At 37.1% G+C, this 19,583-nt stretch overlaps 1 protein-coding gene across 7 annotated transcripts in view; it reads right to left on the bottom strand.

Moving 5' to 3' along the window:
* Nucleotides 1–19,583, bottom strand: part of CHD7 (chromodomain helicase DNA binding protein 7) — a 132,071-nt gene that overhangs the window by 12,530 nt on the left and 99,958 nt on the right. For all 7 annotated transcript variants that reach the window (XM_069779403.1, XM_069779404.1, XM_069779402.1 and 4 more), the window contains 12 exons: nt 16,929–17,105; nt 15,295–15,438; nt 12,716–12,971; nt 7,901–8,111; nt 7,168–7,363; nt 6,771–6,938; nt 5,942–6,121; nt 5,544–5,654; nt 5,252–5,457; nt 4,100–4,299; nt 3,341–3,500; nt 183–272 (listed from right to left, as the gene is read on the bottom strand). In XM_069779403.1, the coding sequence (XP_069635504.1) occupies nt 183–272; nt 3,341–3,500; nt 4,100–4,299; nt 5,252–5,457; nt 5,544–5,654; nt 5,942–6,121; nt 6,771–6,938; nt 7,168–7,363; nt 7,901–8,111; nt 12,716–12,971; nt 15,295–15,438; nt 16,929–17,105 (2,099 nt within the window). The remainder of the gene's footprint in view (nt 1–182; nt 273–3,340; nt 3,501–4,099; nt 4,300–5,251; nt 5,458–5,543; nt 5,655–5,941; nt 6,122–6,770; nt 6,939–7,167; nt 7,364–7,900; nt 8,112–12,715; nt 12,972–15,294; nt 15,439–16,928; nt 17,106–19,583) is intronic.

Here is a 19,583-nt window from a genome sequence, read left to right as displayed (position 1 = left end):
CCCACATAGTTTCCTCCCCCAAGAAAATTACCCACTGTGCTTCATGAAATAATAAGGCTGCTTGAGAATAGACATTTAAAGAGATAAAGTGCAACAACCTTTAAAGGCTGCATTATTGTAGTACGTGTACTTTATAAAAGTCAGCATCTTAAAGCAAAAAATAAACCTGCAATTGCACTAACCTTGAGTCAGCACCCTCCAAGATCTTGTCTGCTTGGTCCCCTATAACTTCTTGTCGTAGATAGTACAGCATGCGGACACGCAGCAGGACCCTGGAGAGGAAGGCAGAGGGGGGAAAAAGTTCTTAACTTCAGGACTGTTTGCCAACAGTGGCTTTTGGCAGCTGCTGCTGTTCATCCATCATCCTGCCAAGGCTGATTAGCCATGCTGTATGGTAGGCTTGAAGCGTGACAGATGGTGGCACATAATCACCTCTGTGTGGTGCTTTCTGCTGGCTTCCAACAGGCCTGCCTGGCAACCGCTTACACTGCACAGAGAGGGACCCAGCTCAGCCCAGCCCCGGCGCATTTCATTTAGTTCTACCTAGTGCAGCTTGTGAAGTTTAGACACGTACTCTACCACTGCCTCTGAAGTATTGAAGCAAGTTTGTAAACAACTGAGCAGATGGCTTTCAGTAACTGTTCTGCTTCATTATCTCATAAAATTTCCTCAGCTGCTGCCTTAATACCATTTTTGGAAGCACATCAGAAGTTGTAGGAATAAACGAGATATAAAATCTGGTTTTACTACCTTACAATAAACCCTCAATATGGAATGTCAGGTCTTTCAGATTATACAACTTTTTGCTTCCGAGAATGGTGGGGAAAAATATAATCCCCCATTTCCCTTGGGAGATATTAACTATTTTTACTCTTTATAGTTCAAACTGCTATTTAATTTCACCTGTGCACAACCTAACTGCTATAAGGAAGTGAAAAATCTTCATTGCCCATATTTATTTTTCCCCGTTTCTGTAATACTACAGTCGTTTTTGGAAGTGCTGTCAGGTGTTGCGGTCATGCTTGAAGCTGGCAGGAAAGAGAATGGCAGACTGGCTTTTCAAGACTAGCAAAGAGGTCATCTCTGTAGAAAAAGTATCTACCTGAAAAAAATCCTGCTCTCCTATGTCTACCCAATTCAGGGCACCCCCTGCTGCCTAGTTCATGAAGTAAAATCAGTACAGGCTAAGATGGAGATTACTCAGCCTGCCCTCTCACTGTACCCAAATCCATCACGGCAACTGTTGAATTGCTGCTGCTCCTGGAACAGCAAGGATGACCAGGGAGGCAGTAATCTGATCACCCACTTGCATGAAAAATTTAGACCACCACCAGTTTTGAGAGCTCCTCATTAGAGATCTGATGAAACCAAAGCAATACCCAGTTTTACATGTGTTATCCAAGTAAACCTTGGAAGAGTAGGGATTTGAATGAAGGTCAATGTCAATTCAAAACATGTCAGACATGCTTCTTTCTGTATGTATGATAACTGGGACCAGTAAGGTGTCCCTGCTCCCTGTGCAGCTATGTAAATAAGCTGTTGAGGGTCTCTATCATAGTATTAAGCAATAACAGCTGTTGCATCAAGCCAAAGAAGAGGAGCAGGAAAAAACCCCCAACATCAACCAAAAACCAGAGGCTCTTTGCACCTTTCAGGAGTCCTATGCATTAAAACAGCATACATGTTACATAAGGACAGGACACCAGTTCTTATAAAGCCAATTGCTACTGCTACCTTTTGAAGGGAATTACTCAGATTATTAATTGACTTCCACCTCTGTTTGATTTTACCTGGGCTAAACATGTTGCTTCTACAATTCACTTACTCCCGGTGGATCTGGGAAGTGAAGGAAAAAGATAGCAACTGAAAACATTCTTGCACATTTACCAGTCTTCCCAATCCTTGTAATTGTTCTACTGTATTATTACAGAAGCAATATTTTAAAAATGAATTTGTCTGATCTGCAAACTGATATAACAAGTAATGAGGACATGTTACCTGGGAGATTAAAATAGTGTTACAGTAAAGAATTTAATTACTTTAAGAGCAAGTGAAATGTAATAACAGATCTGAGTAACAGTTTAGGAAAAAAAAAAATCATAAAGCAGTTTATTTGGAAGTGCACTTGCTAACATAATTCTCTAAGTATCTGTTTTCATCAGCTGAGAATTAAGCTTGGTTAGCATCTGGAAATGAGCTAACAAACCCCTTAAATGCCTTTCCTCCTTCACATCACACCCCCTATTGACAGGCCACAGGTACTTTTCAAATCAATAATTTCTTTCCAATAAACAGTATTAGTAAGACACAATACATTTTAAAAACACAAAAGTAATGACACCTTTCAGTAACACTGCATTACATCTGTATGGTATATATACAACGAAAGAAGAGTATAAATTAAAAAAACCACAAACCAAACACAAAACCCCCCAACCCCCAAAAGCAAACAACCTCCCCCCCCAACCCCAAAACAAGGTATTTTGGGGATAAGGGTTAGGTTCAGTGTCTGTAATGGAGAATATAATATGCAAAACTGAGATGAAGAACTAGGACACTGTCAAAGGAAGCTGACAGAAAAATAACTAAGATATTACAAAACAAAAGCTAAAAGAATGTAAGAGAGGCTCTTGAGAGACATTCATGCAACAATAAAACAATGTAACATCCAAATCAAAATACAATGATCTTTATCCCCAAAGGTTTTCGGTTTAGTAACATATTTGGAATTTCAAAAATCAAATCAGGGTACTGATTCAGGTAAGAGAGCTTGGTGAGACATTTTATCTCAAACAAAGGAGAAAAGAAGAAATATTCTGTATAAAGTGGAGAGCAACAGAGGAAGGGAGAAAAAGAGTGAAGAGATACACCCACACATAAGTGAACGAGTACACGAAACTCTGGAAACTAAGAACTGGATATTTGAGTTTAACATCTAAGGAACAGAACTTCAAGGACATCAGCCTGAGAGACCCCACAAGAAGGGTAAGAACAAACAGCTTTTGTTTAAAGATAGCCGATTGTCAAGAGAAATAGACATACTGTAGGGATATAGTCTTTCCTTTATATGGTAAAAAGAATAACCTCATCTGATTCCATTCTTATTTAGTAAGTAGAAGACAATTTTCTTCAGAACTGTGTTTTAATTGCTGATCAGTCATAAAGAGCTTACAGAAGTATCCAGATATCTGTTAAGATGATTGTCCCCAAATTAAACAGTAATAATGGCCTTTACATCCTATTAAATGGCCCTGTGTTCTATTAAAAACATCCAAAAGAAGTTGTGGATTTTTCAAAAGCATGTAGTAAAAAAACCCTCAAAATATTTATTAATACTTACTTATTACAGTGATGTTTGAGATGTTTCCTATAGCTGTCTTCTTGAAATAATACATCTGGATTACAGGTTGTGAGCCAATCAGCATCTTGCAGCATTGGCTGTGAACTCTGGGCTTTTACTTTCTTGCCTTTCCTCCCTCTGGGCACTGGTGCAGACAGACCTACATAAACCCCAATATTTCTTATACAATCTGAATAGAAAAGCCCTCGCCCCAAACTGCATTACAGACAGACATTTAAAGCTAAGTATCACTGCTGTATTAATTCCTCTGTGGGCAACATAACCACCAAAAACTGAACAGCAACATAATTCAGTACAGAAAATTGCAAATAACAAAATCAACCAAAACTTTCATGCAAATTTAGGTGTGAAGACTTCAAAAATTCAGAGCACTAGCCAGAAAATGGTGTTATATAAATATTTCTTGTAAAAACTCTCATGAATCTGAATGGCCATAAGGAAACAGGCTTTCTGTTTTATGGCAATTTGAAAGAGATTAACTCCAGCAGTAGGTGCCACATAAAAATTATGCTACAATATTTGTTCAAAACTGATTTAAGGGAAAAGCACTGCATTCACAAAATGTCTGAGGGAGACTTCCCCTTTAAGTACAGACCAAGTCAAAGCCCACCTTATTCATAACATCTGACAAGATCCTACGACATGTCAGAATGGCTATAGTTTAAACTAAATACATAGCATGACTGAAGCAATTCTTTCCTATTTACTAGCATCATTATTTGATTGTAGTAGACATACCGGAATGATTAACCAAAGCTCGAGTTTGCCCATCTGCAGTTGGGGTGATCAGATCCCAGATGAAACTTTTGATATTTTCATCCCCTTTGTAATGATTAAGACAATATACCAGGATAGTCCGGCAGATGGTTTCCACATCTTGTTCTGTTAGCTGACGTTTATAGCGCCCATGTGAGAGGATGTCAGTCCACCGACCCCAGCTATAAGAAAAAATATGTTCAGTACAACAGCCAGGGCACTGGTATTTTAATTTGTGACTTTCAATTTAACTCCAGGTACCAAGCAAGTTGGGACCTCCTGTGTTAGCATTAATGCTTTTTGCATTTGCAGGTTATGTCAGGGAATCCAACCTCCAGCACCAAAGAGTTAAGAACGTTTATTTTACAGAACAGGCAATAAGTTCACTGCTCGTAAAGCTGCAATTGAACTACACTCAAAATAATAAAGTACATATGTTTAACTCTAATGGTCCCAGTAAGCTATGACTAGGAAATTCAAGCAGTTCCTACAATCATGGGATTTGGGGATTTTTATTTTGATCCTGAAATCCATTATTAGCAATTGTTGCATGCCAATTTCCTAAAATAAAGAGTCATTCCAAAGCCCACCATGTTAGCAGTCAAATATAGCTACTTGCTTGCAAAGAGATAAAATTCAAAGTGGTAAATCCAATGGGGAAAAATATAAAGTGTCAAAACAGCTGAACTTAAGTGGTGCCAAAATACCAGAATCTATGTTGAAAACCTCTAGACTGACTGTTGATTTCACAGCCACGTTCTTCTTTACAAATACACTTTGTTATTCTCCACAACACTTAGAAAAGATTAAACCTTGGTAACTCAGGAATTCTTTACACTATAAGAAACCAGAAACAAATATTCTGTCATCACAAAACTACATATCTTACCAGTGAGCTCATAGCCATCTGTGAGACACTTAGATACTTTAAGCTAAACAACAGATATATAAGCAATTTATATATATTGCAACTTAAAATCTCACTGGCATGTCTACAGTGCAATGAGGTAAAGGCTACACAGTAAAGAGATTATGTGAATGTGTCCAAGAGAAGGATGAGTTATTTACTATATATAATTTCCATATTTTCAGTTCTTTAGCCACAATCAGTATATTTAATCTGTATATCCTTACCCATAAACCAACAAGTTCTTCTCCACCCTGAAACATTCACTTCTTGCATAACCCTGTGATTTGTCCTGAGGCCTACGGGGCTTTGTGCTAGGCTTTTCTTCAGAATCACTTTCCAGGTCTGAAAACTCCATCAGTTCATCCTCTTTGACTGCACTGTAGAGTCTGGTTTGCTTTCTTACTCTTGGTGTATCTATAACTAGGTTATTCTAAAATGAAAGTGAAAATGTAGAAATTTAGGAGGGGGGGGAAATCTTCAATTTAGTTGTACTAGGAGCTATCATAAAGCTCTTACCCTTCCATTTAAAGCATCAATATCCAGCTCAGCTTTCTTTGCCCACTTCTGCCAAAAATTAGGGTCATCCAAGGAAATGTCTGTCCTGTTCCCAGATGCAACAAAACTAGCCTAGTAGATGTGAAAACACATGCATTGGTTTCTTAACTGCATGCTACAAAGAACATCTATTTTCACTGGTAAATACAATACTTAGGACTTACAAAATGGTAGTTTCAAGAAAAAAAAGGTAAGCTTGGAAACTATCATGACTGGAAATACAGTTATCCCAACATTTGTGAGGAAAGTATCTGAGACAAGTACATTGAAAAACTACATTGACACAGAAAGCAATTTAATACCACTTTCATCTATCCTGGTCACATTTCATTAATTTTCCTCTGAATGTCAATGCACACCTTTGCAAATGTTGAGCCTTTTCCTTCAGATTCAATAGTAATTGTGTGTGTTCGCCTTAAGAGAATCTGATCAATATCCTCTTCACAAAACTTAGACCCTTCATCTTCCTCATCCATCAGAGCACCATATGCCCCCTTTCGAAGAAGATCTTCTATTTCTTTCTTAGAAAGCTGTTGCACCTGTAACATGCAAGAGAAGGGTTTGGGTTGAGGTTTTTTTTTTGACATCAGCCAATGTAAAGTCAACCAGCATAATCAGACTGACTGTCCTCTTATTTAGCATTTTAAGAACTGAAACTCTAAGATAATGTGGTGTCGGTCAATTAAACATTCATGCTGAAGTCACCTTTAAAAGAATACGAACAACAAAATTCTTAGGGTGAGGTTATATGAGTGGTTTAAACAATTTAATAATTCATTGTCACTGAATCCCTTTAGCTCTGATGACTGCTAAACTCCTCCTGCAAGCAGATTTAACTTACTAACCTGATAAAAAGCTAAAGCAAAAAAGTCCAAAGCAAAAAGGCTAGACCAGAAAAAGCCGACTAGAAGAACTCCAAAAAGTGCCAGGATCAACATAATGTGAAGGGTGGAATGATGAGAATGGATGAAGACTGAGGGAACATGACTCCACCTGCCCCCTTTTGGCAATAAGTGAGCCATTAGATAGGCTGAGTTAGTTCATGTAGCCTTGCACTTAATTAACCCTACTTTAAAATACATGCCATACTCCATCTGAAAACCACTGTTCTAAAATGCAAACAACCAAGAAAAGCATTACACATTTGTAGCATTTGTTGATCATGCACCTTAATATATTAATTCTCACCCCATTTGTAGCGTTTTCTCTTCCGCTCATAGATTGTAGCACAGCCTTATCAAGGCCAAGTTTCAAGCTAGCTTTGTCAAACATTTCCCTTTCATAAGAATTCCTTGTTATCAACCGGTAAATTTTCACTGATTTGCTCTGTCCTATTCTGTGACATCGTGCTTGAGCCTGATGAAACAAAGACAGATACTCAGTTACAGGTGACAAAAGGAAGAAAAAAAAAATCAAAATAATCAATACAGAGAACTTACTTTATAAGTTATTGGTTTCAATATAAATAATAATCTCTATGCTTTTAAGAGAAGAAAAAATGGATAATTTCTCTTGTAGGTGAAGAAAATTTCACAGCAAAAAGACAAAGAAAACTTTTCAATAAAATCATCTCTTGTAACATTACCTGGAGGTCATTTTGGGGGTTCCAGTCTGAATCAAAAATGATGCAGGTATCAGCAGCAGTAAGATTAATGCCTAAACCTCCTGCCCTTGTACACAGCAGGAAAACAAACCTATCGGAATCAGGTCTTGAAAACCTGTCAATAGCTGCCTGACGCAAGTTGCCTCTTACTCGGCCATCAATTCGTTCATACGGGTACCTGAAATAAAGACACATTATAAGGAGAACTTTACTGCAATGCATTGTTTCTTTGTACGAATATGCAATTAAAAAAAAGGAAAATATGATGCTATAGGGTCAAAAGAACTACAACAAACTGCGTGACTGTTCCTGCATCCACTAACTTCATCAGTGGAAGACATACTACTTTGTCTCCTGCTTTGTGCCTTTTGGTAAAGAACAGACTTTCTCTCCAAGGAATGAAATGAACATTCAGGCTTAAGCTAAAAAACTCTACAGCCACCAAAACATTTAACAGACTACAAAACATTTAACTGAGTAGAAAACTAAGAGGTTTAAAGTTCCACATGTGAGGTCACTTTGTATTCACCTGAAAGAAAAATCTCAGTCCTTGCAACTTACAGGTATGCTTTTCCCTTTAGTCAGATAGCTACTGAAAATACTGTAAAGTGTTTGAATTTCATCCCTTTTCAATATGGATTACTCACAGGTTAAATACTGTGGCCATTGAGGAAAGCACAGTTTATTTAGAATTGTATTATATTGTTGCTCTCACCGTCTTTGAATGAGGTAGTCTTCCAGTATGTCCAAGCAGCGCACCATCTGGGAAAAGATAAGCACCCTGTGGCCACCAGCCTTCAGTTTTGGCAGCAGCTTGTCAATCAGTACTAGCTTGCCAGCAGCCTGGATCATTGCCTGGAGCTGAAAATCTGGAGAGTCGGCATTGTGTGTTTCTTTAAACTCTTCCAAAATTTTCTCTTCAGCACCTGCAAAGATTGGACAGCAATACATGAACACTGCAAAGGGTTTTATTAATAAACAATGAGCTCGCCTTCAATACCCTATAGAAATTGCAGGAATGTTTTAAGCATTATGTGAATAAACATTTATAAGAAATATTAAGCTTAAATTTAAGGCAAACATATACACAAATATAGCATAAATAAAAAGTAACTTTGAGCAGGTTTTTCTTTTTTTTTTCTTTTTTTTTTTTTAAAATCTTTTAAATGGGAGTAAACCCTTTCCTAAATAAATTCATACAACTATTTGATGCACACAAACTTATGAAAAATTAAGAAAAAAAAGATGAAAAAGTAAACCATATTCCAAATGATCAAATGGATTTTCTGTTTAAAATGCAACATGAAAGAAAAAAAAAAAAAAAAATCTCATTTCCACAGGAAAATACAGAGAATACAAATCACATTTGATGTCTGTGCCTTCAAAACCAAAACCAGGCTTAAACACGGGCATGACCTGGACCTGCTCCTTCCATTATTAATTATAGAATTAAAATCCAAGCAATGAAAAAACTAGTTTTGGGGAGGGGGGTGGTGATGGAAATAAGCAGCTGTGACATAATTATTTTACCTTCTCTTTAGCTTTCTTTTCTCCCTGAATGTATTTTTTTTTGTTCGACTTGATGAAGCTATTCAATGTATATATTCCTTCCACAATTAGTCAAAAGTTCTTTCTTACCAATTCCTTTGCCTATGAACGATATGCACAGTAGCAAGTATTTCCTAGTCCTGCTCATTACCTGAAGACTACAGACTAAGTTCAAGTTTTCTCTTCAACCTCTCCTATGCTTTTATTCCATTTTTTTATGTCACTTCTACAAACAGTGGACTATTCCAGGAATTATCAGTTTACTATTCTTGGCCATGTAAAAGGTTAGGAGTCTTCGTTCTAAGCTTATTTTACATCCAAATAAACCCCTTTTTGGAGCTGTCTTTTTCAGTCCCTCTGATTTTATTTTTTTTTTTTAATGTAGTTTATAAAGTATTTCTGGTTTATATAACATTCAGCTTCAATACTGCTTTTGAATAACACAAGGAAAGGTGAGAGGGTTGGGGGAGGGAGGGAAGAACAGCGTACTGGCAGGCTTCTGCTGAGCATCTCATATCCCAGTTCTAAGTAGATACCTGTAAACAAACATGCAAATGCACCCTCCCTGTGTGATCGCTGGTTCAGTGCCTACTGTAATGTGGTGTCTTAACTAGATACTCCCCTAAGCAGGCTGTCTGACAGTTTCATATTACTAAATACATTTGCACTACTAGCTTTTATGGAACTTAACGGACTCAAGATGTGACCACGCTTGAAGGTAGTTTTACATCCCTGAATTTTCCTTACCTGGATTCCCTACTCCAAGCATTACTGATCCTAATGGTTTGCACATAAGAAAATTAAACTCTTGTGAAAATAGTACAATCAGACACTCCTTCAAGTTCCCTTCAATTACATCACTTCCCATCTTGTAAAACAGGCAGAATTTTGGGTACTAAACCTCAAGATTCTGTACTGAGCTTAGGCAATTTCAGGATATAGTAGGCTGTCGAGTAGTTCATATACAGTAACTTCAGTGATCTTTCTTGGTTACATCATTTATTTCTTACTCAACTGCGATATCCAAATTTAAGTTTCACTACTACGAAGTAAACCAATATGAAAACACAGCATCTGCAAAAGCAAACCACCTAAGCCAAGCACACCACAACAAACCCTCAAACAGGTCTAACGAATGGTGACTTTTCAGTATCACAGTTTGGTCTTAGCAAGACCCACTTCCATAACAGATCATAACCTCCAAAAATCTGCTCTTTCAATAACCTTATCCTAGCTAAACCCTGTAAAAGACTGCCCTGTCTTTTTCATTTCTACTTCAGTTGCTATGAAGTGATGTACACTGAGTAGCCTGTTACCCAAAATTTACTTGATGTAGTACCTGTAGGTCTGTAGCACTAGTTCCTATCCTAGCTGATTTTTAGTAGGGGATAAAAGGAAGGTATTTGAATGTGTGCTTGGTCCATCAGGGAAACCTCCACTTTCACTCTTAATTAGGAGAGGGTTCCAGGGCTCAAGAGGCCATAAGGAACAGAGTAAGAAACCTTTCCAATGATCAACACTGTAGGGTAAGTAGAGAGGCACTCCCCACTGCTGGGTCTTGGAGACAGAGAAAGAGGAATGATGTATAAACACTTGAGAATGGTTGCTATGGAGAAAACAAGGAGTCCATTGCTAAGAAAAATGACAGATAATGCTTTGTCCAAGTTGGTTGGAGAATACACAAAATGCAGTAACTCCCTCTAAAAGTCTACTCAAAGACAGTCTCAGCAGACCACCATTCTCCCGGCCAGAGAACAGATCTACTAGTCAAGATACAAACAAAAAAACCCACTCCACATTCAACTCCTACCATACTACTACCATCATATAACCTTCTACGGCTCTTAACTGAAGATTATCTAGAAGACTTGCTTGCAACTTTTATGCAGAAAAAAACATCCAGTGTTCTACTTGGATATTCAAATACACATGCAGTACTGCTTGCTCACAAAACCTATAAACTTGGAAGAAAATGAGAAGGGTTCAGAGACACCTTTATAAAAGTAGTTAAGTCTTGAGAACTTGCTACTGCAACAAATCATTCATTGGGAGAACACTATGCAATATTATGTACTAGCACTGCAAGACCTCTTGGTAGAACTACAATAAACTTGTGCCATCACTCCAAGTACAAAGACGTTAATTATTAATCAACAAAATAAAACCTCAGGCTCAGACAACTACAGGATGTACAACTATTTTCTGTCCTAGAACTACAAAGGACATACTTGTTTAGTTCCATCTCCACACTAATAATAGGATTTATTTATTTTTGCCTCAAATCAGAAGGCTTGACCCACCTGCCATGGTGCTGCATGACACCAAGCAAGTCCAAATGTTGAAAAGTCACAAAAATGTTATAAAGGCGAAAGTGTTCAAGAGACATACCCACCTCCCTTTTTATTAGGGTTAAGATACAGTCATCTAAAAATACTTGAAATTTTCTATAGCACCACATGGACTTCAGCAGTCTCTAACAGACGCTAAATGATACAAGACTTGTAAGGAAAAATCACTTTTTTAGACAACATTGCAAGCACTATTCATGAACTCTATTTGACAAAACAAAGTAACAGCAAATTATTCAGTTTATTTCTTTTAGCAAACGTGAAATAAGGAAAAATAATGTTAAGTTTAAAACTAGCTGAAAACAAGAAATGTAAAAAGCATCAAGGTCAGAAGCTCATAACCTGAACATCCTGAACTATTTTCTGGTAAACCCATTTATATAATGGGTTAACTTAAAACAAAGAACCAACAAACAAAAAAACCCTACACCAGAACCACAAAGCTACTGTACTGTAAGCTCATCTCAGTTTAGAATCTGAGCAGCCCACCAGCATGCCTGGGCTGAAGTACTTTGGAGTAACCCTGTATCATGTCTTTGGAATAATTACTTGTGCATGAAATATAATTAGATGTCATTTCGTGAATCAGTTTAAGCATTTTCACCCCCCATTTAAACAAAAAATGTCAAGAAAAAATCATAAGCACTGCAATATGGAAGTCATACAATAAAAAACCCTGAAATCACATATGGCTCTTGAATAAAACAGTCTTTCATCATGAAGCTTATAACCAGCATTAAATCAAACATAGCATAAATCATATACAGTAAGGAAGAAGAGTTGGGAAACAAACTAGTAGAATGCAACCCTGTACAGAGGCTTGTGTTACACCCTCAAAGGGAAAATTTGATGTGACCAACACATACAAGTTTAGCATACTTCAGACAGCTATAGCTAGCTGGTTCATGATATGGTCCATCACTGGAACAGGGTCCCCAGGTAAGTTGTCACGGCACCACAACTGGATGATGCTCTTAGTCATATGATTGAGTTTTAGGTAGCCCTGCAAGGAGCAGGGAGTTGGACTTGATGATCCTTATGGGTTCCTTCCAACTTGAGATATTCTATGATTCTATAGAACTTGCCATAGATAATCCTGATCTAAAACCAATACACTGTAAAACAGTATTTGTCATTAAAGTCTAAGATGACATTCATACAAATCTTTTTCTGACTAGTTAAATTAGCAGAATGAACTGCCAACACGTGGCCACAAAAGCAGACCTCACCACTTCTTACCCCACAAGTTTTATTCAGAAATTTTAAGGTACTATCTCAAAATGTTCTATGGCAAGAAAATTAGTAACAGCTAACTATAACTCTGAAGAAAAAACTGCCATATTTATGCCAGCATCCAACAACCTGCATGATAACTGAAGTCTTGTTTGTCAGAAATAACAGAAAGGAAAACTTTTAATACCAACACTAACTCTGTCAGGGCTAGGAAGCCTTGGAAAAAGCAGCACAGATGTCTTCAAAAGCAATGCTGTCCTGGGTAGCAAATGCCTAAAAGGTATCTCACTTTTTGACTTAAAATAAATGAATAAATAAAAAGACACACTAGAATAGAATTTCTAACTTACTGAACTTCCTTACAACCATTTTTCAAATGAGGAGAAAAACAGGCGGCCTACCATTAATAAGGTATGGATGATTGCAGCATTTTCTTAGTTCCATCATAGTGTTTAAAAGATTAGGTACATTTGCCTGACCTCCGCCCTTGGAAAGAAATGTGAAATTCTTTTCAAGAATAGCACGATAGTATTTCTTCTGAATATTTGTCAGCTCAACTTCAATGATGGTCTCCTCTTTGGGGGCCAAGTTCTTTTCTACATCCTCCTTGAGACGTCTCAGCATCATTGGCTTCAAAATAGCTTGGAGTTTTTGCACCTAGGAAATATACGTTTAATAAATAACTGAATTAAAACTGCAAGGCTTCAAATATTTATTTTTCGATGTCCTCAATTCTAAAATCCTTGTTTCCTACCTCAGATCCCAAGTAGAGAGCATTTGTAAAAAAATCCTTCCTCAGTGACCCAGAGACTGAGTTATCCTTGTTAACTCAGTAACATACACGTCTAAAGTCAATTCTGAGTGTGCAACCCTTCTGTTTAATGAATGTTATTAAACAGACCTCACTTAGGACTACCCTTCTAGACAAGGACAGTACTGCACACCAGTCATGCAAAGCTAACCCTAAGCAAGCACAAGTATAGAAGCAAATTTGACTGCAAGATCAAGCTTTCCAGTTAACTTCTAACCACTAAACACAGTGTTTAATGGTTATTTTTTCCCTTTATATATCTGCTTCTGATTCTTTTCTTATTTCCCTAGTTTTGATATCCACTTAAGTAGAAAACTATTTAGGCCTTGTCTTAAAATGAAAACATTTTATTTCTGTAAATTTTTAACACACTGGTAATTTTTAAGTGTCTCCAGGTTTTGCAGCATATACTTTAAGACACATCCTAAATAGGGGAGAGGGGAAGAAATGCCCATTTTCCTCAAAAAAATTAGCTAAGTTTTGTCAAGTTTTTGTAAAGTCCCTTACATAAAAAGCTCAAACATATTCCATATAGAAAAAGACTGGCATTTAGGCTGCTTTAGGTTGTCTCTCAAAGTACAAACCACCTCAGTGTTGAAGAGCTGATAATTCACCCCGAAATAGGTCATCATCTCCTGATGCAGAGCTGCACAGCAGAAACATGAACAAAAGACACTTTCTCCTGAATTCACATCATTCCCTTAGTAATAAAGCAACTTCAGGAGAAAAAAGACAAATTAGTACGGAGGGATGAACAATTAAAAAAAAAGGAAAAAAAGGATTGCAAGGAATGGTGGAGAAAACCCAAGTCATTAACACATTACCTCTTCCATCACTTGAAAGATATATCAAATTCCAAAACATCTAATGGTTTGTCAGCAGAGAATGCACTTCTTCCAAAACTTTTTGGCCCAAGCAATACAGGCTCCAATTCTGCTAACAGCTGATGGCATTATTTTAGTGATATTTCCACGTATGGCTTCAAAAATTTCCAGTTCTGCTCTGCTGACATTTTGAGCTGGCCAGACGAAAGCTATGCTGAGAGTTAGGATATATTAACTCCAGCTCAAACACTATATTAACGGGACTACATGGCTTCTGGACCAGAGCTGGCTCACTTCCAATCAGGTCAGAGTCCATTCTGACTGGCATGCAATTGCCTGCACAATCTGTGGAAACATATCCTATGATTCCCTCAGGACACACTATGATTTTTCCAGGAGGTAAGGGGCTGGAGGGAGAGCTGTTTTGTAATTTAGACTATTACCTATGGAAGAGTTGCTCTCAAAGAAAGTTAATAAATTCAAGCAGTCAAAAGTTAGAAATACCAGAAACAGAATTTTCAGACAAAACCAACATAAGTCACATACAAAAATGCATGCAATCATGACGTTAGATTATCATAGGGTGGAAAGGGCCAAATTAAGGTTCCTAAATTAAGATGCCATGCTTCAGTTTATTCCTAATATTAAGGCGATTTGACTGTTACCTATTGACTTTTTAAAACTTTTTCATACATACAAGAAGAAATTTAAGTTTTATGTATGATCATCAGAAGCTTTTACATTTTAGATCTAAACCATGCTGCATTGAGGGTCTTTCAGTTTGCATTGATTTATGCATTTGTTTTATTGCACAGCTTGAGAAATCTGTTTGAGTCAGTCAAAAGACTCTCCCTCCATTTGGTTGCATCTTGCTAAACTAGGTTTCAAACTTGTTCCTGTTTGCACAGAAGTCACTGATAAAACTCTCAGATGTTAACTCCTGCAGAAATTACAGAGGAGAGTCTCCTCATTCTGATACTGATGCTTAAGGAAGAATGTAAACTGACAAGTTAATTCTCTTAAGAGTGAACAAGCAATTCTAGAAGTATTTTCATCCAGCAACTGTTACAAGACACCCCACCCTCATGTTTAACCACCGCATTTTAACAAGAGGAAACTTTCCCTATTTCTGCATGACCAATGGGCAAAAGATAAAAAAACTAGTGATAAGGCAAAATGACTTTTGATCAAAAGGAAAAAACTTCAGAAAATGAAAACAAATAAAAAAATAGGGATAAAACTACTATGGTCTTCCAAAAAGTAAATAGGCATTACTTGTAAAAACAATAAAATAGATAAATTCACAATATCTAAATAGAAAAGTAAGTGTGCAGGAGAAGTTTACCTGTTCTTCAGTTTTCAGATCACCAAATTCTTGCATGAATGTTGTTTCTGATGGGAAGCGACCTGGTTCCAAGAAGTGAAGCAAGCTAAACAGCTCTTCTACTGTATTTTGCAAAGGGGTTCCAGTAAGCAGCACTTTATGTTCCTGAAAGGTTAAGAAATAATTGCCTACGAATCCATCTAAATTAATTTTCAATGGAGAAATACATAAAATTATCTCTTTTTCCCCCCCTGTATCTCTCATCTTTGCTTCCTGTCCATTCCTCCAACTACTTACACATAGCTCTTTTCAAGACATTTCTAACTAGTATTCTGGCCTTCCTTCAGCGATAGCCCAGAAAAATAACTTCACTACTTAAGCACCTTCAAAAGTCCTCTAGATACAAGAAGAGATTTTACTGATCCACAACATCCCAGACCTTTCACAGATATAATGAACTTTAAATGGCATAGTAACAAGTAAACTTCCCATCACTTCCAGTATAAATCCATCAATTTACTACACCTCCAATAGATCTCAGTGCATTAATCTCTCCAGGGCAGGTGTAAGTTTCCAACATAGGAAACCTGAAGCAGAGTCCTACTTTTCATCTACACACAACAGAGCATGATACTGGCAGACACAAGAGGAAAAGTTGCATATTGCTTTAGAGGAGAAGCCTAGAGGTTAAGCAACTAGCCCAACATCAAACATTAATTTAGTAGTAGAACAAGAACTTAAGTGAGAAGTTCCGTATCTCCATCTGTAGCCACACCTATAAGCTCAGCTTTCCTCTAATAGCAACTATAATAAATAAATTGTATAAAGCATATTTATAAACTTTCATTCCTTAAGCCCCAAGACTCCTTCAAGAAAAGTACTGTTTAACAAACAGGGGAAAAGAAACTAAAAGTGACCTATAGGTCATCACTGCTTGTGTAAGCTGATGTCTATGCTGCTTTATTCTTATCAGAAATAACAGATTTTGAGTTTCAGGTGTTAGCATGACTGCATTTCTCTCACATTTTTAAAGAATCTTCTGAACACACACACACACACAAAAAAATAATTATTTTGTCTTTTAAATGGTAAATACCTTTAAAAACCGTTATCTTATTTTTTCTGTGTGCTTAATACACATATTTCGTGCACATAACATAATACATATCTATGCAAACATCAGAAAGCAACTCACTTTTCCCTTCCTTAGTCAGCCTGAAAGAACATCCTTATGGCCACACAACAAATTAACATCAGAGCTGATATTAATGCAGAACATTTTAACTCTTGCATCCGTATCTGACCACCTGACCACATTAAACCTTTAAATAAACATCTATGTGAAGAAGTGACTATGGAGTACGTCACATGAAAAGAGAGAAAGGAAAGAACAAATTTATCTTCTCTTAACAGAGTCCACATAATTCTAGGTCTAAACCAGTGAAGAGACTTATGATACATCAGTACTCCAAAACTGAAGATATGCATATGTTTCCAGGTATTTTAAAGACTTTCTCAGCTGCATTCCCTCTTTCTTGTTAGCACTTGATGATTTTACTTGAGAAGAAAACCTTTTATTTTACTTTTTGATGAAACCATAAATCAGGAGTAATAAAAATCCAGAAGACACAAATGTAAGAGATGTATGCACTGACCAGGTCCATCATCTTGAGTCCTTCCAAAAGCTTACAATTCCTGTTTTTCAGCCTGTGGGCCTCATCGATGACCACGCAACGCCATGGAATGTTACGCAGCTCCGGGCAGTCAGTCAAGATCATTTCAAATGTTGTGATAATGGCATGGAACTTGTAGGACCCCTTTATCACACGACCCTAAAAAGAACAGCAAAAGTTAAACTCCCTGGCAAAGAAAAGAAGTACATTTGCTTCATCTTCAAAATCCATTCTTTAAAAATACAGAACAGTACAATGGGCAAGATATTTTAAGTAAATGAAGTCATTAATGCTGACTCAATGAGAGAGTATAAATGTCTAAGTTTACTACTGGCTTCATGCTAGCTGTTTTTAATCTTGTAAAAAGGCCCACAGAATCTCTGCATATTCATTACAAAGATGTTATACAAGTATTTCAGATGTAATTCATATGGATTATACTAATGCCTTGAAGCATTAATGTATGCTGCAATATTCAAATAAGGTTTTCAGACTTTGTCAAGAGAATTTTCTTTTTTCTTTTAAATCAAAGATATGTGACAGTCCTCCCAGACAATCCAAATAAGCCAGAAGTACATTCAGGCTTCATTTTTATGACTATTAGAATATTTTGCTCTCAGTAAACATTAATTTTTTCCTGGTGGACATTGAGTATCCAAAACACCTACAGTTCTAGTAAACAGCTTTGAAAAGAAGCAAATATCTGAACTCTTAAATGGAGAATGTATATCCCTGCATACATTTCCTTGATAGTTTGTAATGTTAAGGCAAGTTCAACAGGACGATTTACTTGATGTCTGGCACCATATTCACTATTTATGTGGTTAGTTGAGGGTCTTGTTTTCAGGGCTGATACTAAGATTCTGTTTCAAAAAATTGCCCTGAATAAACTTTACTCAATATCATGAAATGAACATCTTTCTGACATGATGCTGTATTTCTTCCCAATATTGTTCAAAGAAAAATCTAACTTGGTATCTCCAGTGGCACTGGGCCTGTGCAGGAACACTGTCTAAGGATGGGCATCACATAAGTTCAAGGCCATTCTACTTTTCAAAGCAGGACTGTCATGGGTTGTATACTGAATACACTTTGAAAGAAACAGATATTTTACAGTAAGGTGACCATTTCTTCCTTCAAACATGTGCAAGTCTCAATCCTTTTATAAATGACCTGCATATAATCCTCTCCAAACTGTGGGGATCAGAACTGGCTACTGACTCAATAAAATTATTGGAAACCTGATACCCTGAACTCAGCATTAAATCTGCCTATGCACATCAAGGGTATTTCAGAGGAAGTAATGACCTGCTCAACAGTGCTTTCTCACAGCATAGTCCAGAAACATTTATCATCTTAGGAAGAAAAAGAGTTGTTACTTAACAAACAGCAGATGAAGATACACCAAGCGGGCAACTTACAAAGACAGCAAATTGAAATACTGTAACCTTTTCATGAGTCAGACAAAACTGTGAAAATACGAGAATGCAACTCAGGAGATTCTTTCCAAGTAGTGGAGAACACTTCTATGAGCAACCTCACAACTATACAGCAAGCAGTGCTCTTCAAAAATGACCACTACATAAAGCAGCACATCCAGGTAAAGCAAAAATAGTAAGAGGGACCCTTGATTATATATTTAGAGTTGTCTAAATCTTACATTAAAATATGCATAGTGGTCTTGCCACAAGAGCTCATGTTATTTGAAAGACAGTCAAATGCTGTACTGAAGAACACAGGAGTAAATCAAGTAGAAAGTTCCAAGAGCTTTAGAAGGTAAATGATGTTGTTCTTCAACAGTTTCAGGCCTCCAACACTTGGGAAAGTATAGGAAAGAATCCTAAGTAATCCTATTAATGTCACATTTGAGAAATTTAAATGTAGAAACTATCAGGAAAGTGACCTATAGCATTGTCACAGGTGCATTCTTGGGCAACTAGGAATCAATTTATCCTGTTTCAGTGTGACATCCAAATGAAGTTCTCTCTCTGACATTGGAACCACAGGAATTTCATATCCATTTATTCAGAGAAGTTCTTCCATTTGAGGAAATCAATCGTCCCAATAGGTAGCAGTTTCCTGTTCTGTTTGGGAAGTTCTTCTGGAAGTAACTCAAGCAACAGAGGTGGCCACAAAGTACAACAATTAGATATAAATATAAAAGTTGGGCTATGTTTTGGGTTATTACCTCCTAGCAGATACAAACTGAGAAGGTCAATTGGATGTGTATAAGAATTGGACTTCTAAAAAGATGCACATTCCACCAGTGGGAACCATGAAAGATTATTATGGTCTTTTCCCACCAACCTCAGACTCCACTTTGAGGAACAAGAGAACAGATGCAAGAAATGTGCATGTTAACCAATTCCAGCCTGAAGGCATCTGGATAACTAAGTCATAGCCACTTTGTAAAATGCAATTCAGCATCATCTTTGGTGAAAGATGGAGTCCCTATTGGTGAAATACCGCCTTAAACTGCTGCATGCTAAGCGTTCTTTGCGGATATCTGAGGTAAACCTATGCTGATGACATGTTCATAGCTCAATATCTTCTCAGCAAGGAAGAAAACCATGTAAGCAAGAAAATGCTCTCTTAAGCCAACACCCACTGAGCCCAAAAGGAATGAACCAGGTAAGC

Source organism: Haliaeetus albicilla, chromosome 3, assembly GCF_947461875.1.
Source record: "Haliaeetus albicilla chromosome 3, bHalAlb1.1, whole genome shotgun sequence".
In the NCBI taxonomy this organism is placed as follows: domain Eukaryota; kingdom Metazoa; phylum Chordata; class Aves; order Accipitriformes; family Accipitridae; genus Haliaeetus; species Haliaeetus albicilla.
This window is presented reverse-complemented; position numbering and strand designations above follow the sequence as displayed.